General features: G+C 41.3%; 1 protein-coding gene across 1 annotated transcript in view; it reads left to right on the forward strand.

The window, feature by feature from the left end:
• SPON1 (spondin 1) overlaps positions 1-26,003 on the forward strand; it is a 283,364-nt gene extending 257,361 nt beyond the window's left edge. The window contains exons 8-16 of the mRNA XM_081834772.1: positions 6,736-6,937; positions 14,377-14,517; positions 15,604-15,682; positions 18,155-18,337; positions 18,450-18,620; positions 18,733-18,900; positions 21,853-22,017; positions 24,135-24,398; positions 25,170-26,003. Of these exons, the coding sequence (XP_081690898.1) occupies positions 6,736-6,937; positions 14,377-14,517; positions 15,604-15,682; positions 18,155-18,337; positions 18,450-18,620; positions 18,733-18,900; positions 21,853-22,017; positions 24,135-24,398; positions 25,170-25,333 (1,537 nt within the window). The 3' untranslated portion in view covers positions 25,334-26,003. The remainder of the gene's footprint in view (positions 1-6,735; positions 6,938-14,376; positions 14,518-15,603; positions 15,683-18,154; positions 18,338-18,449; positions 18,621-18,732; positions 18,901-21,852; positions 22,018-24,134; positions 24,399-25,169) is intronic.
• Position 26,004: the final 1 nt, after the last annotated feature.

Consider the following 26,004-nt stretch of genomic DNA (forward strand, 5'->3'; position numbering starts at 1 on the left):
AGGTCTTTAAGCAGAGGCTTGACAACCATATGTCAGGAGTGCTCTGATGGTGTTTCCTGCTTGGCAGGGGGTTGGACTCAATGGCCCTTGTGGTCTCTTCCAACTCTATGATTCTATGATTCTATGATTTAGTAGTCCACTAAGACACTCAGCTTTTTTTCAAGTCTTCTGAGCATGAGGCGTTTGAGGACCACTGTTGTTTTATTTTGTTCTGTTAATACTGTGTACACAAATTCAGTACACCGATGAATACTTGGGAGCCCCTTTGTTGAAAGATGTAGCTCATGCTTTGTATCAGCCTGTTCCCCACCTCTAAAATAGGGATAATAATCTCACAAAGAATGAAATAGATGCTGTCTTGCTTTGGCACGGTGGTCAAAGATGTATCCCATTCTTCTTGCAGCACCACTGCTCCAGCATTAAGAGAAATCCTTGTGTAAGAGTTCTGTGGGAAATAAGAGGGGTGGTTATTAAAGAAGTGGAGTCTGTAGGAAGTCTGTCAAAACAGGCACATAATCCCGCTGGCCAAGTAAAAATGTTCAGTAAGAATGCTCAGAGTCTGAGCTTCTGTTTATTTTTTAATGGCAAGTGAGGTAGAGTTCTGTGACTCAACTTTACTTGTTTAGCCTAAGATGCCCTAGGCTTGGCTTCCCTGAGGTAGTTCAGTGTACTCTCTGTTGTGCTTAAGAGCCAGAATATTTAATCAAAGTTAGCAGCAGCGGTATGTTTAGTCATCTATATATCTAACCGATGACACCATAGCGGTTGGCCATCTGGCCGAGGGCGTCTTCTTCAGTCCCAAAATATTGTAAGATGAAATTTTAAACTGTGCATGTCTCTTCTTGTACAACAGATATGGCATGAGCATAAGATCAGGCAACCAATCTGCTGTATAGATGATGAGCAAAATAAATATAATTAATGTTAGTGGCATACTGCTACATAGTTAAAACTCCCTGGGGGAGCCGCATTTTATGACGTGCAACTTCCTTTCCTCGAAACAACTTAAAGTGATTGGTTTCTCTTCTTCTTTTTATTCAACAAGACACACATCAGACTGAAATGTGTAATTCTGTCCTCGTTTTCCTTCCATCTGCCACTTTCAGAATACATAATTAATGGAAGGGTTTTTTAGTGTTAAAACCGTGGCAGCTTGATTATTCTTACTGTGAAACAGTACATTTAAATTATATTACAGGATGTGATAAGACCTTGTCTTGATGATTTTATCTTCCATCTAAAAATAACAGTGCCGTACTCGTGAAACGCAATGACACGGAGTTAGCTGATGTGAAGTGAGTTATTGCCTGGTTCTTTATATTTCTGGAGAGAAATGCACATCCGGTTGTATTAATAAATTGAATAATTTTTATCATTGAAACTGAGACGGAGTCTATTTTCTCACATTGTTACGGTTTTATTACTGGCACCAGCATAATGCAGAGAAGTGATGAGGCCAGCCTTGTAGAATAAATTGATTATGATTAGTTGGGATGAAGTCCATTACTATATTTCCCGGTTCCCTGTGGCAAATGCCCTTTGCTGTTTCGTGATGCCAGCCCTGAATACAGCCAGATACACTTTTTAATGTGGCACAGATTTCATGGGATTATGATACAATAAAAAACCATGGGAGAGTGGAGGGCAATGCCCCTATACCTTCATAAGGAGGTGGTGTCGTTTTGTCTTTTTGCTTCAGGTGCAAATGAGACACCTCTCCCCATTAATGTATTAATGTGACATAAAGAACCAGTGTTTGCATGTCATGTATATTGACTATACCATGAAACAGATTTTGAAGCTTGCAAGTGTGTCAAAAAAAGTTATGCTGCTATTCTTTTATATTATTGAATTTTAGAATTGTATTTTGTTATTTTTTTGTTTGTGAGCTGCCAGGATAACACTGTTGTTGGATGTCCTAAATAAATGCTAAAAGAAAAATAAAATAAATGCTTTAAATAAAAATGAAGGATCAGGGTAGGGAACTGCCACATCGCCAGAAACTGCTGGCAGAAATGGCTGCTTAATATCGCTTCTTGGCAAAGCTGATGCTGGTAAAAATTATTGAGGTGTATGCATGTCCCAAATCAGAAAAAGTAAATAATAATAGTGCGGCTGAAAACTTGTCTCTATTAGTGATTTTTCTTTAATAGGAAGAAACATGTATAGATGATGATGATGATGATTTAGAGGGAGGTGATTAAAAAGCCTTGATAAAAGGTTGTGGTGGAGTAGCTGAGAGGAAATCCCTTCCAAATACTCATCCAGTTGACAAGAAAGAAGATTCCACCTAAACATTAGGAAGCACTTCCTGACAGTAAGAGCTGTTCGACAGTGGAATTTGCTGCCAAGGAGTGTGGTGGAGTCTCCTTCTTTGGAGGTCTTTAAGCAGAGGCTTGACAACCATACGTCAGGAGTGCTCTGATGGTGTTTCCTGCTTGGCAGGGGGTTGGACTCGATGGCCCTTGTGGTCTCTTCCAACTCTATGATTCTATGATTCTATGATTCCTAGCATTGTATTTCCCCCCAATACTGGACCCAGCCATTCCCCGTTTTTCTCAGAAGACTATTCCAGAAAAAGCAACGTGCAAACTGCAGTGCTTTGAAGATCCTAGTGCAAACACTACTGATTTCCGCAGAGTTTGCTCCATCGCAACAATTCTAAAAACCAATCCGTGCAGCCGAAAATCCCGAACCTGCTACATCGTTCAAAAATCTTTGTATTTAGTTCAATTGGTACTCTTCCATCCATCAAAGTGAAGAGACATGTTTGTTCACGGGAAGCAACAACTGAACGCTAATGGCTTGAGACATTAGAATTAAAGTGGCTGAAACACTTCAAAGAAAAGAGCAATCTTATCATAGCTGCCAGGTGATGGATGAGATGACATCAGAAGTCTTTTCATCTGTAGCAGGTATGGTGACCTATCCATCTTGCAAGTCTTGCTGCCCAGTATTGGTCACATTTTCTCCTTGGAGGCCTCTAATGAAGACACAAACAGAATTTGAACTAAGGCTATACTAGCATGCTTGACAGGGACAAAATCCAACTTCTGTGAAGTTTTCTTCAAAAAGCTTACAGTACATATTTCTCAAAAAGAGAAAATATACTTGTTTGTTACAAAGAAGCACGTGGCCAGAATTCGATTACCTTCCTTGTATTTTCTACCACTTTTAAAAAAAATACGGGTGTAATCCAAGCCGAAGAACCATAAGAAATAGTATAAGTATCACTTCAAATGATGGAAATAGAGGCATGCTGACAAGATGACACTTGTCACAAGTTGACAGAAAGCTCCATCATGGTAGTAGATGTCAAATCTGTGAGATTCTGCTGGTGTAGCAGGGGAAAGCAGTGTGTGGCAAGGGCAGATGTTAATACTGCATACACCATAGAGAAAGCCTCTTTGTTTCCTCAACTTGCCCACCAAAATAGTGTGACCCTGTGCCAGCCCGGAGGCTGGCAACATTAATGTGGGATGGAAGAAGAAAGGCCACTCCCATCTCCTGCCCCAAACACAATGAAAAGGGAATGTAAACGTATAGTATAGTATAGTGAGAGAGGGAATGTAAACGTATAGTAAGATTTATCTGTTCAATTCTCAATACAATGTTAAAAATGGACACAAAGAGTTTTATTATTTACAAAAAGTTAGAAGAACTTTGAAAACTCTTAACTGTCCAGTTAGACCAATCCGCTGCGGAACAGAAGTATGTCTGAGTGTATGGTTTGTCCATACATTAAACTGCTAACATTAGCATAAATTATTCTCTTCTTAAAACTGATTTTTAAAATATTTTTTAAATATTTCAATGTTGTTGTTGTTGTTGTTGTTGTTGTTGTTGTTGTTGTTGTTGTTGTTGTTGTTACTATTATTATTATTAAATACACCACTTATATGCCAAAATCACTTTTATTATATTTTAGGACTAAATGTCTCTTTTTCAGTGATGGTGAACTTTATTAACGATGGCCTCAAATTCTACTATTAATCTCAAGCTGGCCTACTCAAAAATGTTGCATGAATGCTGAATGTTTTGTTATTCTGTGAACTGAATTATCATCTAAATGTGAATGGCTTATTGTAAGTTTCTTTAGTGCAGCAGTTAGTTGAATAATATATTCAATAAATATTTAAGTCATCTATCTATCATCTATCTATCTATCATCTATCTAACTATCTATCTATCTATCATCTATCTATATCTATCTATCTATCATAGACCACTCAAACATTTGCACACCTGTTATCAAAAATCTAACCAATTTCTTAACTTTTCTTCCTCTGTGAAAGAGACTTTCATATTTCTGCCTCATATGAAGAGAATTCCTCTAGACTTTTGAACTTACCTAATCATTGTGAGATGGTCAAGGGTAGTGCCTATGTTGCTGGTTTCCCCTCAGTAAGCATTTCACCAGCACTCTGCAACATCCCTGACTGCCCACACTTTCTGAAATGAAAAAAAAAATCCATGGGAGGAGTTATCCCATACAGTGGTGGACCTACCTTTTCAGGGACCTGTTCTGGCGGTCCCTTCGCAACCAGCTATGAGGTCTGGGTAACCACTGTTGTCTTCTTCAGCGGGGTTCCATGACGGATCACCCCATGTTTCCAACATCTGTGCTACTGACTCTCAAACTTCGGGGTTGATGAAATATATACAACAACAAAAACAACCAATCTGTGTCGTGCCATTCAAATTGGCTTCCGTAGACCCAAAATTTTGAAGCAATCTGGACTAAAGTCACTTCTGGGGCCCTTCCGGGATTAGGGGCCCTGAAGCTTAAACTTCATTAGTTCCATTGTAGATCTGCCCCGATTCCATGCAGAGTGCAGACCATTAGTGAAATGTTTGATAGAATGAAAGAACACTCGCAAACATCCCTCAGCAAGGTTGCATTGAACATAGGACTAAGGAGAACACTCTATTAGCAGAAGTATTTCTGCTTGCCCAATGAACCAACCTCCCCTCCCCTCTTATGCTGATCTGGGTGTTTCCCTGACCCTCCAGATCAAATTTGGGCAGGGTAAAGGCAGGGCATGGGATGCAGGAAGAAATCACTTTGCCGGCTTTCACTGATGCAGTAATTTAGTTGAATATGGCCCTAAGGTAGGTGCAATAAAAAGCTGCATCCCACATATGAACATTTCACTGACATTTCACTCTCCCCTTTAATAACTTTTGAGAAATTGTCAGCCCACCACTGGTTCATATCTTATAATATGTATTGTATTCATGGGAGATTTTGTAATAAAGTAGATATTTAGCTATGATATTTCTTTTTATTTTCTTGTGGTTTTCTTGGAATAAACGATGCTGGATTAGAAAAGCCTTTGGTGTGATCTGTGGGGACTCTCCTCTGGCTTTGTGGAGAGCAACAGAGTTGCTGCTTTGTTCCAGGTGTCTTTCAAACTTGGAAACATATGGCAGTTCCTGTGAATCCAACATCAATAAGAGAGGTGCTGAGGAGGCAACAGAGCTCTACTCCGCTGTGCTCTCTTTATTTCACTGCGGCCAAGAATTTCTACCAAGAAATGGGAAACTGGCCCAGCATCTTAGGTCAATGGTGGGCCCTCTGCAAGGCTCTAGGCCTCAGTGGATGCCCTACTATGCCAAATCTTGATGTCTGCCCTACCTGTCTCCAACACCATATGGCAGAACACTTGCCACATGTCGAGAGATGACTGTGAAGGGGTAGGAAGACATCTGATGGCATAGCTATACTCCTTCCTTGAACCCTTTTGGGCCTGGTGGTTCTTGTGAGGCTGGCACAATCCTGCGTTGGCTTCAGATAACAGCACATTTTGCCTGACAGATAAGGCAGACGCCAGTTGTCACTGTTATGTTTGGCAAGAACAGGATTCTACAGCAGCACAAACCCTGTGGGATCAGGCACTGCTTATGCACATGTTAATATGGAGAAATAGTTGCAATAGTTTGGTACCTAGCAAGGATAGTTCATCTGCTGGATAGTTGGACTGCCAATCACTGAAGACCTTTGGATGTTGTTACTGAAACAACCTGATTGATTCCACATGTAACATATCCTCTACTTAAGGGAATCCTTGGCAAGACCTCAAAAATTCGGGTGTGCTGCTTATCAGTATGAATGTACTTTGGCATAAACTTGCACAATACTTGGCTACAACATTTACAAGCTAATGCTATAAATCTCACACATTAAAATCTAAATCTCACGCATTAAAATCTAACTAATGTTACTTTTGAAAATGTTACCAGTCTGAATGCTTTTGTTAAATCCCAGCTAAAATTGCGGTGAGAATATATGTCTTTAGAAATTACCTGCAGTTTAAACCAACATTTTGCCGCAATTAAAATAAGCCATCCTTTTGTCTCCTTTGCAAGTGACTTAAAGCACCCATAAAAGAATACCTGGAATGAAATAAAAGCCATTTCATTAAATGCATGTGGTTGTTTTGCTGTTGAAAAGGATATAGTATACAAAACAACAGCATTATCAAGCAGTTTGCCTTATTAATCTTTTATTGCTAAGTTTCAGGTACAGTAAGGAATTCTGCTACCTGCCACTGATCCTAAAAGCACTTTGTGGGAAGTGTTGTGTCAACTTTGGTTTGACTCTTCTCCCGGAAATGTTTTATGGCTTACAGCGCAACTCTCTTTCGCTATACTCTCACTCCATTTGGCATGCAAGCTGATATCGTCTCAAGCAGCAATATTTAGTTGAGCCATTTCCCTCTTTTTCATTTGCAGAAGAGCTGCTCCCTCTGCTGAATTTTCTGTGGACAGAACACGTCATCTGATGTCTTTCCTTACCATGCTAGGCCCCAGTCCTGACTGGAATGTAGGGCTTTCGGCTGAAGATCTCTGCACCAAAGACTGCGGATGGGTCCAGAGAGTAATTCAAGATCTGATACCATGGGATGCTGGCACTGACAGTGGTGTTACCTATGAGGTATCATAAATATTGATGCTACTCGCTTAGAACGTGCACTGTTTAATAGAATAGAAACATGCAGGGGCTTGTGAGAGATGTCTGCTCTAAAGGACATGGTACAAATATCTAAGATAAATAAATTAAATGTGCATGCTTGTTGTTTCTGGTCGAGTGTTGCAGCACCAGTTAGAAGCAGGGAAAGCTGGAGTGGCAGCTTCTTTTTTCCTATAGAAAGGGGGACTCTAGAAAAGATTAATGCAGGTTGTTAGTCAATATGTGTTGCCTTGTCACCCATCTGTCAAAAGTGCTAGATATCCTTGTGGGAGACTAATCAAGAAAGTATATTGCTGTGGGCAGCACCAATAAGCCCTGATATTAGAATTTCACCTCCAACATTTCTCCGATGAAAATAGGGACGTCCCATTCCATAATGATAATTTTGCTATTTTTACCCCACACATCTTACAGCGCTGCCCCAGCCACTTGGGGCAGCTTCCAACATATATAAAAGAACAATTAAACATTAAAAAAACTTCCCTATACAGCATTGCCTTCAGATGGCTCAGGGGTCGAATAACTCCATATCCTCCAACACTTCTCCAATGAAAAGAAGGACATCCAAAGGAAAAGTGGGATATTCCTGGATCAAATTAGAAACTGGGATGGCTTCTCTAAATCAGGGATAACCCTAGAAAATAGGGATACCTGGAGGGTCTGATACTTTGGTTTCTGTTCAGGAGTAGCATCCAAGAAATAGCAAGGGAAGAGAAAATAACATTCTCACTTGTGAAATTTCTGGAGGCTTCCTTTCTGTTTGTATTGCATATCCTCCTGAAGGCCTTGCCCACTGCAGTTTGAACATCCACACCACTTGGCTGCTGATTAATAACTGCTACTCTTACTTTTGCATGCAGAAATAAGTTTTGCATGGAAATTAATTGTTTCTAAAATGGATTCCTAGACCAGAACTTCAAATAGTTGTATAACTCACAGTATTGTTCCTGTGAAGTTCTGCCATTCTGAAATGTTTGTTTATTACACTTTATCCTGTCCTTCCTCCACACAGCTCAGGGTGACCTCTGTGGTCTTCCTGTTAACATCACAGCAGCCCTGAGACATAGGGTTAGTCCAGTCCAGATAGGTCAATCCAAGGCTGTTTTGTTCCTATGAATTAACTTTGGCAGTCATTGTTTTCCCACAGAATCCCCTTTCCCAACGATTGCTTGCATCAGCTTCCATGGGTCCTCCATCTCTCAGGTGCCTATCATGAACCAGAAGGCACTCTGTGTCCTCACACACCATGCTTTTTCTGGATTGACCTAACCACCACTTGTACACTGCCGCTAGGTAACAGTAATGATAGTATGCAGCTGCTGGTTACATCCCCTCCAATGCTGGCTGTGAATGTACAGTCCTTATGCCAGAGTATTTGAGTGTGAGAAAATTTAAATGCAGGACTTTAACAGAAGCAGTGTGTTAGCGTAATATAAGGCAAAGAGTATCCCCTGAGTAGTGCAGGTATAATAGCTTCTGTGTAAGTAAAGAATCAATACATTGTAATTAAACATTGGGCAGGCTCTTGTGGAGAGAGGGAGAAAGTTGGATCTCAAATCAAAACCCCCTTATGTAATTTTATGTGAAGAATTTCTTACTCATTTGATCAATCTTGAGAGAATAAACATCCTATGTCCTTATCACTAGTGGAAAAGATTACTATTTAATTTGCTTCTTTAAGTGGGAAATGGACAATATGCTTTGTCCATTGGATGCTTGGATGCTTCCTGGCATGTTTATTAAATATCATTATTCTTATCCAATATGAGTGGAAGCAGGGCATCTCATTCTTTACAATGTAGGGGGAATCTTCCATGTGTAAAAATGCCACAAAAATTGTCGTACATATATATTGATCCTCAAAAAGATATTCTGTTTCCTATAACTTTTCCAGCTAAACAAATTAGAAACTAAGTGTCTTTTTTAAATTTTAACACAAAGACTATGTTCAAAGAGTAGTAAGAGACTCTAATATTCCAGTGACAGAAGCAAGCGATTTTGAATGCAGTCTGTTGAGTATGCACTGAAAATAATTTGTTCCAATTTATGTATATCCTTGCTGAGATAACTAGTGCCATGTGCTGTTTTCTACCCAAGGCTCCTCCAGAACAGTGTAGACTTTATTTCCATGACTCACCACAGGAACTCTGCTATCTTACTGTTCTGTCATTGTATTGCTCTGTGTGGTCTTATCAAACTTCCTGCCTACTATCATTTTGTGCTGTTTAGCGGAATTATTGTTTTTCAAGCATGCTATTGCCTTCCCACTGAATGTTGTTGTTCAAGATTCCACCCCCCTCCTTCCCTGCATGTTTTTCTCATTTTATGGTTTACTATCCTGCCTCTTTTCCGAGTCCATTTCCTACCACAGGTCAACAACTCCCAATTTACTATCCCAGAATTATACAAGGCATTGTTTACTTTCTTTCACGGCCATTAATGAAGATGTCAGCAGAAACCAGAACCAGCACACTTGTGAACTAGAATAATAGTTTGTCGTTACCCTTTAAAACAGACCCTTGGGTCAAAAATAATGAGGACAAACCAATCTGGAAATTCATCAAAAAATAAATAAATACAGTCGTACCTTGGCTCTCAAACAGAATCCATTCCAGAAGTCTGTTCGACTTCTGAAAATCAAGGCATGGCTTCTAATTGGCTGCAGGAGCTTCCTGCACTCAATTGGAAGCCAAGGAAGCCCCATCAGATGTTCAGCTTCCAAAAAACGTTTGCGAACCAGAACACTTACTTCTGGGTTTGCGGCATTCAGGAGCCAAAACGTTCGAGTTACAAGGCGTTCAAAAACCAAGGCACGACTGTAGATGCATTTTCTTGTCTTAACATATCTTACTGTATCATATACTAAACAATTACATTGATGCTGGAAGCCTATTGCTCTCTAACTAATTGACTTGTTTGTATTGACTTTTGACACTGAAACAAAGTTATCATTACACAAATCCTTGAGTTGGGTTTGCTGGCTGAGTCCTATGGATTTGCAGCAGGGGACCGCATCCAGAGAGATACATCTGTATTTGTTATAATTCTACTTAACCAATCTCTGTTAGTTGTGATTGATGAGCATTTGCCAGGGTGGGGTGGCGGAAGTGTCAATCAGATTGAATTTGCCTTAAAGAGATATGTGTGTTGGGGGAGGGGGCAAGCAACCCTATTTTATTTTATTTTTAATTAAGTAGAATGCTTCCAGTAATCAATTTGGGCTTCATATAGGATGTAAATTTTAGAAATAAGAAGTTGATACAGAACCCATTTTATTATTAACAGACCATGGTGGCTGAAGGCTCTTTTTCTGCTTCAGACTTTTAAACACCCCACATTCATTTGCAATCGTGTGAGACTCTCCTGACTAGGAATTGAAGGATCTGACCATTTCTATCTGTTTTTAATTTTTCTCATCTTAAATGTTTGCAAAAATTTCCTAAGAAGAAACCTATGAAAATTCTTCAACATTTTTGTGTGACTTTTTCCTATTTAACACATTTTTGTATGCAGTTTTCACTAATGAGCACATTTTTGCAAGTGATTTCTCCCAATATAGTGCATTTGTGTGTGTTACTTTCACTACTATATTCATTTTTATGCACTTTTGCCCCTAATATATGCATTCCTGTGATATTGTTTGGTAGAAGAACGGCATCACAAAATTCAGAAAAGGGTGAATTTTGAAAGAGGGCTGTGTTTCCATTCTCATATTGTTATGGAAATTCAGGGTGTTCTGCCCCACCCCACCCCACCCCACCCCACAACCCTAATATGGAAAGTGGGGATTAAATGGGAACTGAATCAAATTTCTTCCCCTTCCCTACTTCAAATACAGACTTCAAGTCTGGCATCACTTTCCGGAATGCCCATGTATGTGGCCACATGACACAATGGGCATTCTAGGAAGTGTTGTCAGGATGGAAGCCTTTGCGAAAAGAGTTCTGCACTCCTGCAAGTGTAAGTGACAGTCTTTGAGGTATTAAGAGCAACCATCCTGCCCCACAAAATTTCACAAAAATTATCCCATTCTGCATGAAAGAGGGCAGGGTTGGGAAACCTCTTCTGTAAGGAGCAAAGGGTTTCATGAGAATAATAGGTGCAGTTCAGCACAGTTTTAGTCTAGAGCTGGTTATTGCCTATATAATGCTGAAATACTGTCCTGATAATCTTCTGTTGTTCTTTTTGATTCCACGATGTAAATCAGTCCACTTGCTTATCCATCCAGTTTCTTAAAATAAAATCCAGCTGCATATTGCTTGTCTTCTGACAATTCTGTGGAATGGGGTGGTTGTTGTTTTTTAAACTGACTGCCGAACTAATAAAAACAGTAAAAATTATCTGTCGTAGAAATAAAAAAGCCCGCTGCAGGTTCCTAGTGGAGGAGTCTGAGCTGATCGTGGCAGCAAAGCCTTTAGCCAGATATTTCTCATAGTTTCCTAGACAAAGCAAAGGGTCCCTGTTCTTTATGTGCTTCTGCCACCTGCCTGCATGCTATGGTCATGCTGCAAAAGAGACTTTTAAGAAAGCTTGCAATGCCAAACATCTGGAGTTATAGAATGAGCAGAAGCTAAATAATAAAAGCCAATTTATAGTATATATTCAGGTGGATCTCCCCCCCCCCCATTGTGCTTTAAAGTTGTGGGATTTTTAAAAAAATGGCTATGGTTTTTAAAGGAAATTGTGGCCTTATGAGGCACACACAGCTTCTCTGTTCAGTTTTCTGCCCCTGTTCTCAAGCCTCACTCCCATTATCTTTGCCTCCACGGTACCATTTCCTGTAGCTGTTACCTTCCCCCCACCCAGCCTCGCCAACGCTGGAAACTAGAGCATGGCAAAAAATAAGGGGGGCTGTGAAACAACCAAAAGGGAAGAATTGCACTGGAATTTCTTCAAACAGTAAGGCTCCTTTTGAAGACAATTCTAATGCTATTATACAGGGGGATCTGGGATGGTTCCTTTTTTTGCGGTGAAGGAATGGAGAATGAGAAATGAATACTGTATGTGTCTGCATGTTTACAGGTGTGTGTGTGTGTGTGTGTGTGTGTGTGTGTGTGTGTGTGTTAGCATGAATGAGGTGTGTATGTGGCTTTGGCCCCACCTACTTCTGGTTTGTCCACTTCTGGCACAGAGCCTTGAGAAAGTTTCCAAGGGTATGTGGCTCTTTTGCCAACAAAAATGTTTCCGTAGACTACCTGCACATTTCATCCACTTCTCTTGAAAGGGTGGGGGATATACAGTGGTACCTCAGGTTACATACGCTTCAGGTTACAGACTCCGCTAACCCAGAAATAGTGCTTCAGGTTAAGAACTTTGCTTCAGGATGAGAACAGAAATCGTGCTCCAGCAGCATGGCGGCAGCGGGAGGCCCTATTAGCTAAAGTAGTGCTTCAGGTTAAGAACAGTTTCAGGTTAAGTACAGACCTCCGGAACGAATTAAGTACTTAACCCGAGGTACCACTGTAACCATTATTTTATTTCCCAATACTGAAGGCAGTGGTAGTGAATGGAGCAGACTCAAGTGAACCCTGATCAGAATCAGGCAGCCTATGAAGCATGGAGAACAAGGAAGGTTGTTCTTTCTGAAGAGCTAAATTGGGGTTTGAAATGAATCTTGTGGTCAGTGCTCGCCCCTACTATTTGGACCACGGATCTGGCTCAGTATAAGCAGCTTCCTATATTATTTCTAATTCAGAAAACACTGAATGGACAACAATATCACCTAGAGTCTTTGCTTAAATGAAGAAGAAATGAGTGAACAAACCTGGGTGGGAGAGAGGTTAAATCTGGGTGGGAAAGAGGTTGTTGAGTATCTGATATATGAGTGGTGGGTTGCACTCAGCTTGAGCTATACTAAAAGACTAGCAAGAATCTGTTTGCTGTGGATCAGAATTTAAAATATGCACATGCAAACAAGTAACAACTAGGTTTGGATTGACAGACTCCTCCCCAAATCTGGATGCCATATGGACAAAAAGTCCAAGCTATTCAAGAATCCAATTTAGTCTAGTTGGTTATCATTTTTACAGGAGTTTGTATGGGTGTCCTACTCTAACAAGTGTGCCTTGAAATAAAAAGTAGGGACTAGGTTTCTGCCTAATATTACGTTTATTCATCCATTAATATACAGTTGAAATACCTTCTCTATTGTCATTTCAGTGGAGTTGTGTTTATTTATGATGGTGTATTTAAAACTTTAGGACATCCATACTAAGTTTTCGTTGCTGACTTTTCCAGGAGCCACAAAGAAAGGGCAAAAGTCTCAAGAGGAATAGGTGGGAGGACTGAAATTGGGATGGCAAATGAAAGCTCTTGCCATTCTGTTTGAACTTTGCCTTTTATGTCAAAGTGTAAGGTAGAACAAGCAAGCAAGGTTTTTTGTTTTTTTTTAAGTGCAGTGCAAGAACTTGCTTTAGTCTGTAGATCAGTCAACCCGAAGTCATTGTGTAGACTGGAAATGATTTATGAGTACTGGCAGACAGAGTTCATGGACACTCGCTAGGAGTCAACACAACGTTTTCTGTGATATTCAATTTTTATATTAAATATTTACCTTCCTGAATATGTATGAGAGCAGTTAATGAGAAATGTGCAAGTGTAGACAAAGTTAGGATTTGAATAGACTGCCCTGTTTATTTTCTGGCTATATTGATTTTTAGTTTTAGTAAGGTGCTAGGGTCGCACAACCTTTTGTGCAGTTGATGTCTTGAAATAGTTGAGTGCAGCAATATTTGTTAGGGAATACGGACATGCAATATATATTTATGCTCAAATTTTGTTTTGATTTTTACAGAAATGTGGAAACGGAAGATGGGGTGGGTTTGTAGAAGTCATCCATGCTTTCTAATTGAATTTGTAGGTTTTATAAGACAATGCCTATTACAATTCTGGTGGCTTTTCTGCTTTAATTTTTTTGTTCTGGTATTGCTGCTCTCAAATTAGTTCATATTGTAATTTGATTTGATTCCATACTTTTATAGAGTATTTGCTGTGAGTGACTCTTACTTTGGGGCTGAAGACACAAAATATATAAATTAACGTGCTCCCAGTTTGTCTTCATTTTAGCTTCAGGCTGTTGTTTTTAATTTATTACTTTTCTTTTATACAGTCTTCAAGAGACAATGTACAAGAAAAACTGCCAGAAAACCCAGTTTTTAAGAAACAGCAGGTGCATTTTTAAAAAAGAAACCTAAAACCATAAAAAATAGACAGTCATGATAAATATATACTCATGATAAACAGTTCAGAATCTGAGGTCAGTTGTAATGGAAGTAGTGTACAACTGAAAACTTTTCAGAGTACTTCTTGATTCTAGTGCTATTATTTTTTGTGCTGAGTGTCCACTATTCACTGTGACACTTTTTATCACGGGTTTCTTCTATATCTATATCTTTCTGCTGCAGTCACCCAACAAACCAACAGTACCTCAAGAGAAGATAAGGCCTCTCACCAGCCTCGACCACCCCCAGAGTCCCTTTTATGACCCAGAAGGAGGATCCATTAAGTCAGTAGCCAGAGTTGTTATTGAAAGGATTGCACGGAAGGTACCAGTATGGCATTCCTAACAGCAATACAAATTGAATTGGGGGGAGGGGATAAATCTAATAATAAATCTGGAACATAGAACTAATTTGTTCATTACTAGATTTTTCAACTGATGTATAAGACACATCAAAGAGAAGCTATGTTGGGTCAGTGGAGACATGAGGGTCCCAATCTCTTAATCATGGTTAAGTGACTGAGAGGGGGCTACGAGTTCATACAGTGCCTCTCCAGAGTACCCAGCTGAGCAAATTCACTACCTTTCACTTTAATCACAGTTAAGGGATGCATTGGCCCCAATCAGTTTGCTTGAGAGGATGACCACTTCTTGCCAATACGTAAGTGTATGAATGGAACCCCTCCTAGTGGCTTGTTTTTCAAGGACCTACCAAAGTTTAGCAGCACTGGGTCTGAGAAAACCAGAAAACTGGATTACTCTGTATTTCCTATGCAGGTGATTTCAGGGTGTGCATAACTGTGGTCGGTAGTCAACTAACTCACTGAGCTAGCAGAAGCCAGCACAGGGATTCCTGCAAATGCAAAATGACTCCCTCCCCTCGCCCTGAACCCTCTCCAAATCTCCCTCTGAGCGTTTGGAGAACCCTCAGAACAGCATAGGGAGAGGAGAGGGGAGATCATTCCATCAGGCAAACAGAAAGGCAAGTACAACCCCATAATTCCCCACATGCCCTCCCAGTAATATCTGGCATTATGACGAATGAGATCATCACGGATGTTTTCCCACCTTGCCAGCATTTTAAACCACACTTGCCTTTTACAAATTTCCCCTTTGCATCTTAGCCTGCCATTTCTGACTCCTATTTGAAAACTTCTCCAGAGAGAAGTTTCAGCAGCTCTCATTCTTCAGAAGAGAGGCCTAGGTACCCTTGAGGCTTTAGCTTCCTGGGCTATTTCACAAGACTTACATTTTAAAAAGGACCTCATGACTTCACTAGGCCTTCACTAGGTTACACTCCAGGGACACAGATCTTGTTTGTACATATTCAGGCAGCTGATTTTCCATTCCAGCGCCTGCAACTGCATGGTTTCCTCTGCCAATTGAAACATTTGAAAATGTTTCTTTGCAGGGAGAGCAGTGCAATATTGTCCCCGATAACGTTGATGACATTGTTGCAGATCTTGCCGCAGAAGCTCCGGAAGATGAAGGTACTTTTTAATTATGTTCTATTTGCACAAGTTTGTGTTTTGCTTCATCCTCCAGTGCTGCTACTCTATATTTCACGCCTACTGCATTATTATTAGGACAGTATTAAAAACAGGAAGGGGGAAAACAATTTGCTTACCCATTTGTGGTCAGAGCCAGCATCATTACTTAATAAACACCCACAGTGATGGTGTCAGCAGGCAGAATTTTTTGGAATTGAAAGCAGCACTATACTAATTTAGAAGAAGCCTAATCCCACTGACTTTATTATCCTGCGCTGGGTTGGTCTTCGTCAGGCTCTACTATTTTCCTCATCTAACTGCTCTTCTTTATTAACGATTGTGTTTGTCTATGAGGACAGGCTGCCCTTGTAAGCCTATAATATGTGTAGAATTCAAATGAGAGCAGGAATGATTCAGCCATATGCACTAGTATCTTAAATCGAGTATCGTAGAGATTATGGAGCTTGTTTTCAAAAGTAAAAAAGGGTGTTATCTCTTAAATTCAAAAGTTAATTGCCTCATTGTCATTTGTGCCTTTTTCTACTTTTGTCTAGGATGCAAGCAATTTCTGTGGGTTCTTTTCCTTTGAAAACTCATTAGAATTGCACATTTACAAGTCTATATTTCAGAACTGCTTGTAGAGCAGGTTGCCTTTTTTAAAAAATTAAATATCTGAATGACTTTGGCCATCGTCTGACTGTGTGACTTCTCAGTACTGCCCTTTTCATCTGGTCCAGAAGCTTCAACTAGTGCAAAATGCAGTGACCAGACTGCTTAGAAGAGCAGGTTGCTGGCAACATGTTGCTCCAGTGCTGAGAGAATTGCACTAGTTGCCAATTTGATACTAGGCCAGGTAGGACGCAGGTGGCACTGTGGTCTAAACCACTGAGCCTCTTGGGCTTGCTGATTAGAAGGCTGGCAGTTCAAATCCCCATGACAGGGTGAGCTCCCGTTGCTCTGTCCCAGCACCTGCCAACCTAGCAATTCGAAAGCATGCCAGTGCAAGTAGATAAATAGGTACCACTGCGGTGGGAAGGTAAACGGCATTTCAATGCACTCTTCCATCAAGGTGTTCCGTTGCACCAGAAGCGGTTTAGTCATGCTGGCCCCATGACCTGGAAAGCTGTCTTTGGACAAACGGTGGCTCCCTCAGCCTGAAAGCGAGATGAGCAACACAACCCCATAGTCTCCTTTGACTGGATTTAACAGTCCAGGTGTTCTTTACCTTTACTGGGCCAGGTTCCAGGTTTTAGTGTTAATCCACGAAGCCCTAAACAACTTGAACCCAAAATGTCTTAAGGACCATCTGACCCCTACCTTGATCACTGAGATCTTCTGCTGGGGCACTTCTGGTGGTTCCTCACACACTACTGAAGTTCAGTTGGACTTTCCTATGATATTGAGCTTGTAGTGGGGTAGCCCCTGTGCTGCAGAACACCTTGCTGTGTAGAAGGTCCAGCAGGAATCATCTCAGCCATTTTTCAGACAGCCTCTGAAAACTGTCTTGTAAAGACTAGCCTTGGGAATCTGATTTTCTTTTTCAATCAACTGATGTTCCTAATGATATTTTCACTGATGCTTTTACTGAATTTATTATAATCTTGCATACTGCCTTGTTATACTTTTGTTAAAGTGTGGATTATAAACACTTCAATCAAGAAATAAATGAAGTGAAATTCCGGCCCTCCCATCTTCTTTAGCACCATGCTGCAACTGCTGACTTGTCCTGTACTGTTTGGAGTATGGAGCAGCATAACAGGAAATAGCTGCTGAAAGGCAGACTAAACAGGAAGATTTTTCATTAAATTCTACTGGAAGATGTTCTGGCTTATCCATTACTGCGGAATAGCCACTTAATATGCTTCTTTATGCAGTCTTCTAGTTGTCTTCAAAGCTGTGAACTGACACGCAGAATAAGTGAGCAACATGGCACACCAGGCAACTCAAAAACTGGTAGAAAACAGCATGGCTGTCATTCCATATGGAAGGATGTTTTGTAGAGATGCACCTCATTTCTTCCTGCAGAAAGTACCAGCTTCAATCCCTGGCATACCCAGTGAAATGATATCGCATTAGGAGGCATGTAGAAGAGTTTTGTTTTTGTTTTTAAAACCCCTTGACCTATTTGAGCAGGATAGTTTGATTGGCTGGCAATGTTACACTGAAAACGTGTGTGTGTAATTTGAGCGGCTTGTCTAAGATGCTCTGTGAGCACCTGTGTAGATAGCTGAGAAAGCCAGATAGCCTATGGCAAGAAGTGTGCAGAAATGAACGAGATATGAGAAGATGAAGAAAACAGAAGGCACAATAGATAAATGGGAGTATCGGTGAAATTCATCCCTAGGCTTGTTTGTCCTATGGAAAGTCATTTGTGATGGTTGTGACTGTCTTAATATCCTATGGCAGTGAGTTCCATAGCGTAATTATTATGCACCATGTGAGTAACTGTTTCTTTTTGCTTTTTTCTTTTAGACGACACTCCAGAAACCTGCATCTATTCCAACTGGTCCCCATGGTCAGCCTGTAGCTCTTCCACGTGTGAAAAGGGCAAGCGGATGAGGCAGAGGATGCTCAAAGCTCAACTTGACCTCAGTGTGCCTTGCCCAGAAACGCAGGACTTTCAGCCATGCATGGGCCCAGGCTGCAGTGATGAAGGTAGGAAAGAGAAGAAGGAGGGGGGTTGAGGTAAAAGTATACTTCTCTTCCCACCCACCCCACATCCAGGTGAGACTTAGAAAAGAAATGGCAATTGTATTCTATATTTTAGATGGCTCCACATGTATGATGTCCGAGTGGATAACGTGGTCCCCCTGCAGTGTCTCTTGTGGCATGGGCATGCGGTCGAGAGAAAGATATGTGAAGCAGTTCCCCGACGATGGCTCTATATGCAAAGTACCCACAGAAGAGACCGAGAAATGCATTGTGAATGAGGAGTGCTGTAAGTATTTGATTTAGCCTACCTCGCTGAATCAGCATAAGAGCTGCCTGTGATCCCTCTATTAAACGAGTGCCAGTAGACTGAGCTTCTTTCTGCCTATTGTTATCAATAGCTCCTAGCACCTGCCTGGTGACGGAATGGGGGGAGTGGGATGAATGCAGTGCCAGCTGTGGGATGGGAATGAAGAAACGGCACCGGATGATCAAGATGACCCCAGCAGACGGATCCATGTGCAAGGCAGAAACCACGGAAGCCGAGAAATGCATGATGCCCGAATGCCGTAAGTATCTGAGATTCACCCAATCACTGTGTGGGAAAGTGGCATGTCTCCCCGCCTTGAGATGTGGCTCAACCACAGCTTGTTATACTCAGAGACAAGCAAATTTGCAGGTGGAAGAAAGAATGCACCCTCACTGGGCAGGCAACTGAGCTGATGCTTCTCGCGTAGCCATGTTGCATAGGGCATGTGGCCTTAAATTAGGGAGGGATGAACTGGCCTGTTTGGGGTACGTGCCCCTTTGACATATTTTTACCCATAATTCTATCCCATTTCCACATTAATCTTCAATATTAAAGGATCATCTCAAACTACATATTAAAAATTATGAAAACAATTCTCTTAAAACGTATGTATTTAAACTGTGACACACACCCCATCTTCAAATTATGTATTAAATGCATACTGTGTCACAATATTCAGAGAGGTTCAAACTCAGCAGATGGCTAACATCTGCCCTACGTGTTAGTCCAGGTCCTTTTGCATAAGGATTTGCAAAGACTTCAGCATCCCAAGCGGCCTTGTTACTGGGGATGTGCTTTCTCTTTTCTCTAAAGTCTAAACTACTTTAAATAGCTATTGCAACATCCTACAAAATTCCTTTGTCTTTTGATGATTAATCCCATTTGTTTGGCAGCTTTAAAGCTTCAATTGCAAAACCTGCCATTATTGACTTCGTCTCTCTTTTCTTGGGCTGCATAAAAGAGCACTTGTTTCAGATGGAAAGTTATGTGATTCATTTCGGCAAGGCCACCTTTAATAGTATTAGCAGGGAGGTGGCATATGATTATAGAGTGCACTTAAGTAAAATATACCGCTTTAACTCAGATTTGAAGTCAAGTCTGTAACACGACGTATGCTGGATATTCTTAATCTAGGCATTCTTTTTCTACATCACTATCTTCAGATAATTTCCTAGGCCAGGAAGATTATGGACTGTGGTTTGAATGCTTCAGCTGGAGCCAGCAACCCCAGGGTGTTTGACCCACAGTGCCACCTGTTAAGCCTGAAATGGTGCAGCCAACTCCACTACCCCATTCTGCTGCATTTTTATACCTGCCCTCTAATCCTAGACCAGGGCAGGGCAGATAGAAGGGTCAACAACCTTTATAATGAAGAAGTCAGGCCCAGGGCAACAGGGCTGAAATATGGAGGGATCCAGAGAAATGAGGGCAAGGGGAACTGGCCAGAAGGATGAGACTGATAGGCAAAAATAACCCCCAGAATCCCCTGAAACAGATAAGGAATAGGCTGAACAGATGAGGAGGTTCACATGAGCAGGATCTGCAGGGGTAAGGTACTGATTTGAAATAGCCTTCCAGATCTCTATTTTGGAAAACCATTTGCTTCTGATTTCTTCTGCGGCCAAAATTATTCACCTTGTAGAATCAATATTCATCTCAGTTATGTTCATCTGACTACGGTATGAAAAAAAAAAACCCCATCAGCTATACATCTATAGGACTGCTCCTGCCTGTTTTATAGGTTTTGGCTGGCTCTCGTGCATATATTAATGGGACCATAAATCAGTTCACTAGATACAAAATTGCATTTCCCCATGTATGGACCATTTCATACAACATTGGCCTGAAGACTCATTCTGAAGGAGAGCTCCACGCAGAATAAGCATGCATTAAACATATGCTGCAGAATATAGCCTTCAAATTCTTATTCTTAAGTATGTACAGGCACACGCTAATATGTAATGTACAAAATGGCTTTGAGGCTAACATTAATTAGTATCTCTCAAGCCTCTCCTGTCACTGTGATTTATGTACTCAGTCCAGTGAACCTTTGCATGTTATGAAATCACCCATAAATCAGTCTAATGTGAGGTCTCAATGGATTGACTTCAAGTCTTGTAAAAGAATAAACAGCACCATTGGGTGGCTGGAGGACTAGCCATCTCCAGGCTATAAAAATCATCAGGGAGTGCAAGCAGCTGTGTGCCACCCCCATCATGCCAGTCACCCTTGTTTACTGTTTTTACACATCATGAAACCAGCCCCAGGTGTGAACTGATGCTGACCTGACTTTACGAGGTGTGAAAATATCCATTGTCTCAGGCTCCATTCCCTGCCTAGCCAGTGTCACTTTAACTCTGGACTTTGTTCTCCCCAGTTCACTCTCTTGACTGAATTATTCCTGGATTTTCCTCACCCCGTTCTCTTGGTACATTTTCTCATTGGCACATGTAACAATTTCCTTCAAGAAGCCCTAACAAATACCACATTCTAGCATGGGTGAATGAATTCATTTGTCCTGACTTTAGAAAAATAATCATTTCAGGTTTCATGAAATACATTCAAAATCACAACAAAGAGCCATAGATGCATCTTCATTGATATAACACTATTAGCATCTGGGGGCACCAAACTATCCAAAATGATTTTTTTAAAGCTTTTTTGGGGGGACACTAATCTTGGGGCCCCTAAATCAATGTATAAGTATCTACAAAGGTATCTTGCTTCATCTCCTCCTTACTGAAGCTGCATTGTAGAGTAAACATACCATGCTGTGCCAGTTTTCTCAGGGCACATGTAGAGTTCCAGTTGAACTGAGCTTCTTGGCAAAAGCAGCTGCCATTTAAATTGGAGAAATAGCACAGGGGAGATGGGTTAACTCTGTCCCCTGAGCCAATTCAGTCCTGAGCCAATTCAGAGAGAGGAAAGACTGCTCCCAAGATGGAAAAAAGAGAGACTGGGGGAGCTGATTGCAATTTTCTCTTTGCCCCACAAGTGACAAAGATGGGGTGATGGGGTCACTAGTGTTTGCACCCTGGTAGTCAATATGGATTTGAGCCAACAAGGGTCCTCCTCCATTGCAAGATCCTCCCACAGTACCAATCCTGTCTTTACCAAGTGGCCCTGTCCCCCAGCTTTTTCCAAATGGCTGGACAACACTTTGAAATTAAACCCTGACTGTGAGCTAGTCAATCTTTATCCTTTGCACTAGATACCATTCCCTGTATGCTGTCTCCTTGGTCTGAATGGAGTGACTGCAGCGTAACATGTGGGAAGGGGATGAGGACCCGACAGAGAATGCTGAAATCTGCAGCAGAGCTTGGAGACTGCAATGAGGAGCTGGAGCAAGTAGAAAAGTGCATGCTGCCTGAGTGCCGTAAGTACCGATGTCTGGAGTCTGAAGGCCAGGTTGCTGTTTCCCTTCCCCTTCTTTCCTATTCAGCATGCTGCTTGGCCAGAAATTTGGTCATTCTGCTTGCTTTGACAAAGTGCTACTCCTAACCTGATCATAGCCTTGAGTCAAGAGGGGTGATGCACAGCTACACAGGCATTGCCAAAGCACCATTTCCACACAAGCTGTCAGGGCAGGGTCATCCACAAGCAGACTGACATGGGCAAGGAAGTGGGAACATGGAGATCTGGGACAAAGATGTAAGTCAGGCCCAAAGGACAAATGAGAAGGCAGAAATCAAGGAGCAAGGCAGAAATCAGTACCAAATAACAAGAGCTAGAGAGCTGAAGAACAGGGTGGTCTTTACCAAGGGGTGCAAGGGGTGTGGTGCACCCAGGTGCTGAATTCGGGGGGGGGGTGCCAAATGTATACCAACTGTACACCAGTCCCTCTTGATTTGCAGCAGTGAAAAGCAATAGAGCAGAAGTCCCCACCCCCCTCCTCCATTGCTCTGTTACTCTGTAGCATCATATATTCCTGACGAGTCAGGAAACAAAAGCAGGTTTTTTTTGCTGCATTGTTGTTACAGGTGAGTGATTCCCTCTTCCCAAAAAAGCTCAACAACCTTGAGTTCGCCCCCCCCCTAAAAAAAGGTCAACAAAGAACTTTGGGGGTGCTGGGCAGATCTTCGCACCCCAGCGGCTCACATGCTAAAGACTGCCCTGCTCAAGAAGACCTTGTTGCTTGATTAAGGCTTGGCTGAGTGGGCAGAGTCAGTCCAAGGCTTGAAGATACTTTGCTTATAAGCTGTCACTTTAGAAGCTGTCACCACACAGGGCACAGATATCAGCAGCTCCTGACACAAGGGTAGGAAGCCTAATTCTATTGCAGAGATCACAGAGAATGATTTCTTCTGTGTCAGTGTTGGAGAGCCTATGAAAGGCCTTCCTTGCTGCTGAAAAGTGTTTGCAATGGTGATGCAGAACTACTGCTAGTTCTATCACACACCTGATGCCTGCAGAAAGCAGGCTTCGGTTCTACTGCCCACATACTGATCAACAGTAGAAATGAAGCTTTCTGGATCAGCTGCACCTGGTGTTTTGACATCCCAATTTCAAGGCTTCAAAAGTGTCCAAGCCCCTGACTCATTCTGATGTCAGATGGTTGACAGATGGGCAGCCCCACCCCCTGTCAGATTTGGCCCATGGAGCCAAAAAGATTCCCCACCCTGAACTCGAGACTTCCCAAAAGATAGCTCATACTTTTAACTGCTAGATCATCCCAGCTTTCAAATGGTGATGACTGCAGGATCTTTCTGTTTCGGCTCCCCAACCTTGCTCCCACTTCTGGTCTCCTAACTCTGCCCACCCACAAGAGTGTTCCATTATAGAGCCAAGTGCCACTTAAATTCTTTGAAAAGATTTTACCCTTCCAAAGATCCAGGTTATTCTCACTAGGCATCCAAGTAGCCTGCATGCTGGGGCTCTGAGGAGGAGAGCGCCACTGGATTCTGCCATAGGAGGCATGAATGAGTTCAAGGTAATGGGTTGGTTCATTACAGTGTGAAGTAGAGGAAAAGAGTGTAGGGGGAGAGAATAACAGTGCCTTGTTGGGAATCCCTGTGATTCTCAGGCATCTCTGTGTCTGTGAAAGGAAAAGAATGTGAATGTTGTCTGAAGTGGTGCAAAAACAGCCTCTGGGTCTGTGTGCTCTAAAGACGAGCATTTCACCGCTTCCATATTCATTTCTGCCTGGCCAATGAAAGGCCACCACAGATGAAGAGTAAGTCCCCAGTGGAGTAATTTGAGCTTATTCTCAAAACATAATTATAAGAAGATGATCTAGGTTCTGTGTTGCTATAAAACAGCCTTCCCCAAGTTGGTGCTCCTAAGCCAGCATGACTAGGGATGATGGGAGTTGTAGTCCACTGGCATCTGTAGGACACCAGAGTGCAGAGAGCTGCTATAAAATTTGCTCTGAGACCATCAGGGAATTTTCCTGCTTTTTGGTGCCACTATCAGAGCATATTGACATTGTTCAATAACTTCATTTGTTTGCTTAGCTTGATGCTCATGGCAGCCTTTCTTGTTCTGTCTGTGTAGCCATTGACTGTGAGTTAACAGAGTGGTCTCAGTGGTCAGAATGCAACAAATCTTGTGGGAAAGGTCATATGATCAGGACAAGGATGATCAAAATGGAACCCCAGTTTGGAGGAGCTTCATGCCCAGAAACTGTACAGCGTAAAAAATGCCGGATAAGGAAATGCTTGAGAAATCCCAATATTGAGAAACGGCGGTGGAAAGAGCCTCGTGAAAAAAGGAGAAGTGAGCAGGCAAAAGAAGATGTAGATGGCGAGCAATTTCCAGGTATGTGTTGTAGACGTTGCTTGGAACTGTTGTGCCACCAAAAACTGGTTAAAAGAGGAGCAAACTGGTGCACAACCCTAGACTACAATGCTAGTTTGTTTATTTATTCCTGAGTCATTTATAGATTCTGAACTGGTCCCCAGAGATCACAGGAATGATTAACACACAACCCCCCCCCCAAATTATAAAGAAAATACAACATGATTTAAACCAATTTCAGAATAAACACAAAACAGAATAAAACACATGCTAAGCTCAGAAAGATTTATTAATTTTTCAAGTCATGTCAAACTTAGGACCGTTAGTTTTGAAGGGTCTACTCTGAATAAAACTTAGCTGGCTACAAGCACCTTTTCCGAAATGTAGAATGGGAGCACATTCCATAGCCTCGATCCTCTGCTTCTGTTTGTCATTCGTCCTATCTATTTAATAGAAGGGGCCCAGTTAATGTACTAGGTAGGGCTACTGCAGTCCCTTGTGCATTTGTAAGAGCAGCCTATTCACATGGGCAACACCTGCCACCCAGAAGATCCATTGTGTGGATGTGGCAGTTGAGACAGACTCATGAGCCACAGATATTCACGAGGAATTTCTAAAAGTATAAACTATTTCTCAAGGTAACATGCCGAATGACCTGTGGAATTATTTATATATTTAACCATGATATTTTAAAAGCTTGAAGTTAAGAACAGAAATCAAAACAAGTGTACAGAAGAGAGAATTTTCACACAAAGTATTGACCTTCATGCTTTTATTTTATTTTAATTTTAGGTTGTAAGATGAAACCATGGACTGCTTGGTCAGAATGTACCAAACTGTGTGGGGGTGGAATCCAGGAAAGGTTCATGACAGTCAAGAAGAGATTCAAAAGCACTCAGTTTACTAGTTGCAAAGACAAGAAGGAATTAAGAGCCTGCAATGTTCATCCGTGTTAGCAAAACCTGAGTCTTTCAAATAATGCACTCTGAGCTAAATGTAAAATCAACCTTGATTTGATTTTTTTTTAAAGAAGATATAAATTGTGTATATTAGTTTTCATTTTTGCAGTGTGGTTTGCTTATTAGTCTTGCTGGTGCAAGAGATATATTTTATAAATATTTCCTCACAAATGTATGCTGAGAGTGGCTCCTTGATGCTCCAGCTAGCCCTTAATGCATAAAAATAGTAAAGTCATTGTGAACTCCTAATAACTTTGAAATTATAGACATCTCTGTGTGGACATACCATAATCATAGAAATATTACCTGTAAATACACAGGATGCATGCATAAATTACATTGCAAACATAAATACCTATTTGGATCCAGTTTCAAAATACTCAAAGCAGTGCCTCTGTGATTACACAACTGTGCCAAGGAATTTCTTCAATAATGCTGGTTCAATAATACTTCAGGTGCATAGTTATCTTTTTAAATTTGTATTTATAGCAATCCTGTGAGACATTTCTTTTTCCTTCGGTAGGGACCGCTACAAAATAAAGCATATTTTCTTCCTTCCCACTTTCAGAAGGGAAAGCCAATTTAAACTGTTCACATGCGAATAGAACAAATGGTAACACTTTCTGTCTGAAGGCCACAAATTAACTGTTGGGCTGCTTCCAAGTAAG

Source organism: Podarcis erhardii, assembly GCF_964252035.2.
Source record: "Podarcis erhardii genome assembly, chromosome: 1".
In the NCBI taxonomy this organism is placed as follows: Eukaryota; Metazoa; Chordata; class Lepidosauria; order Squamata; family Lacertidae; genus Podarcis; species Podarcis erhardii.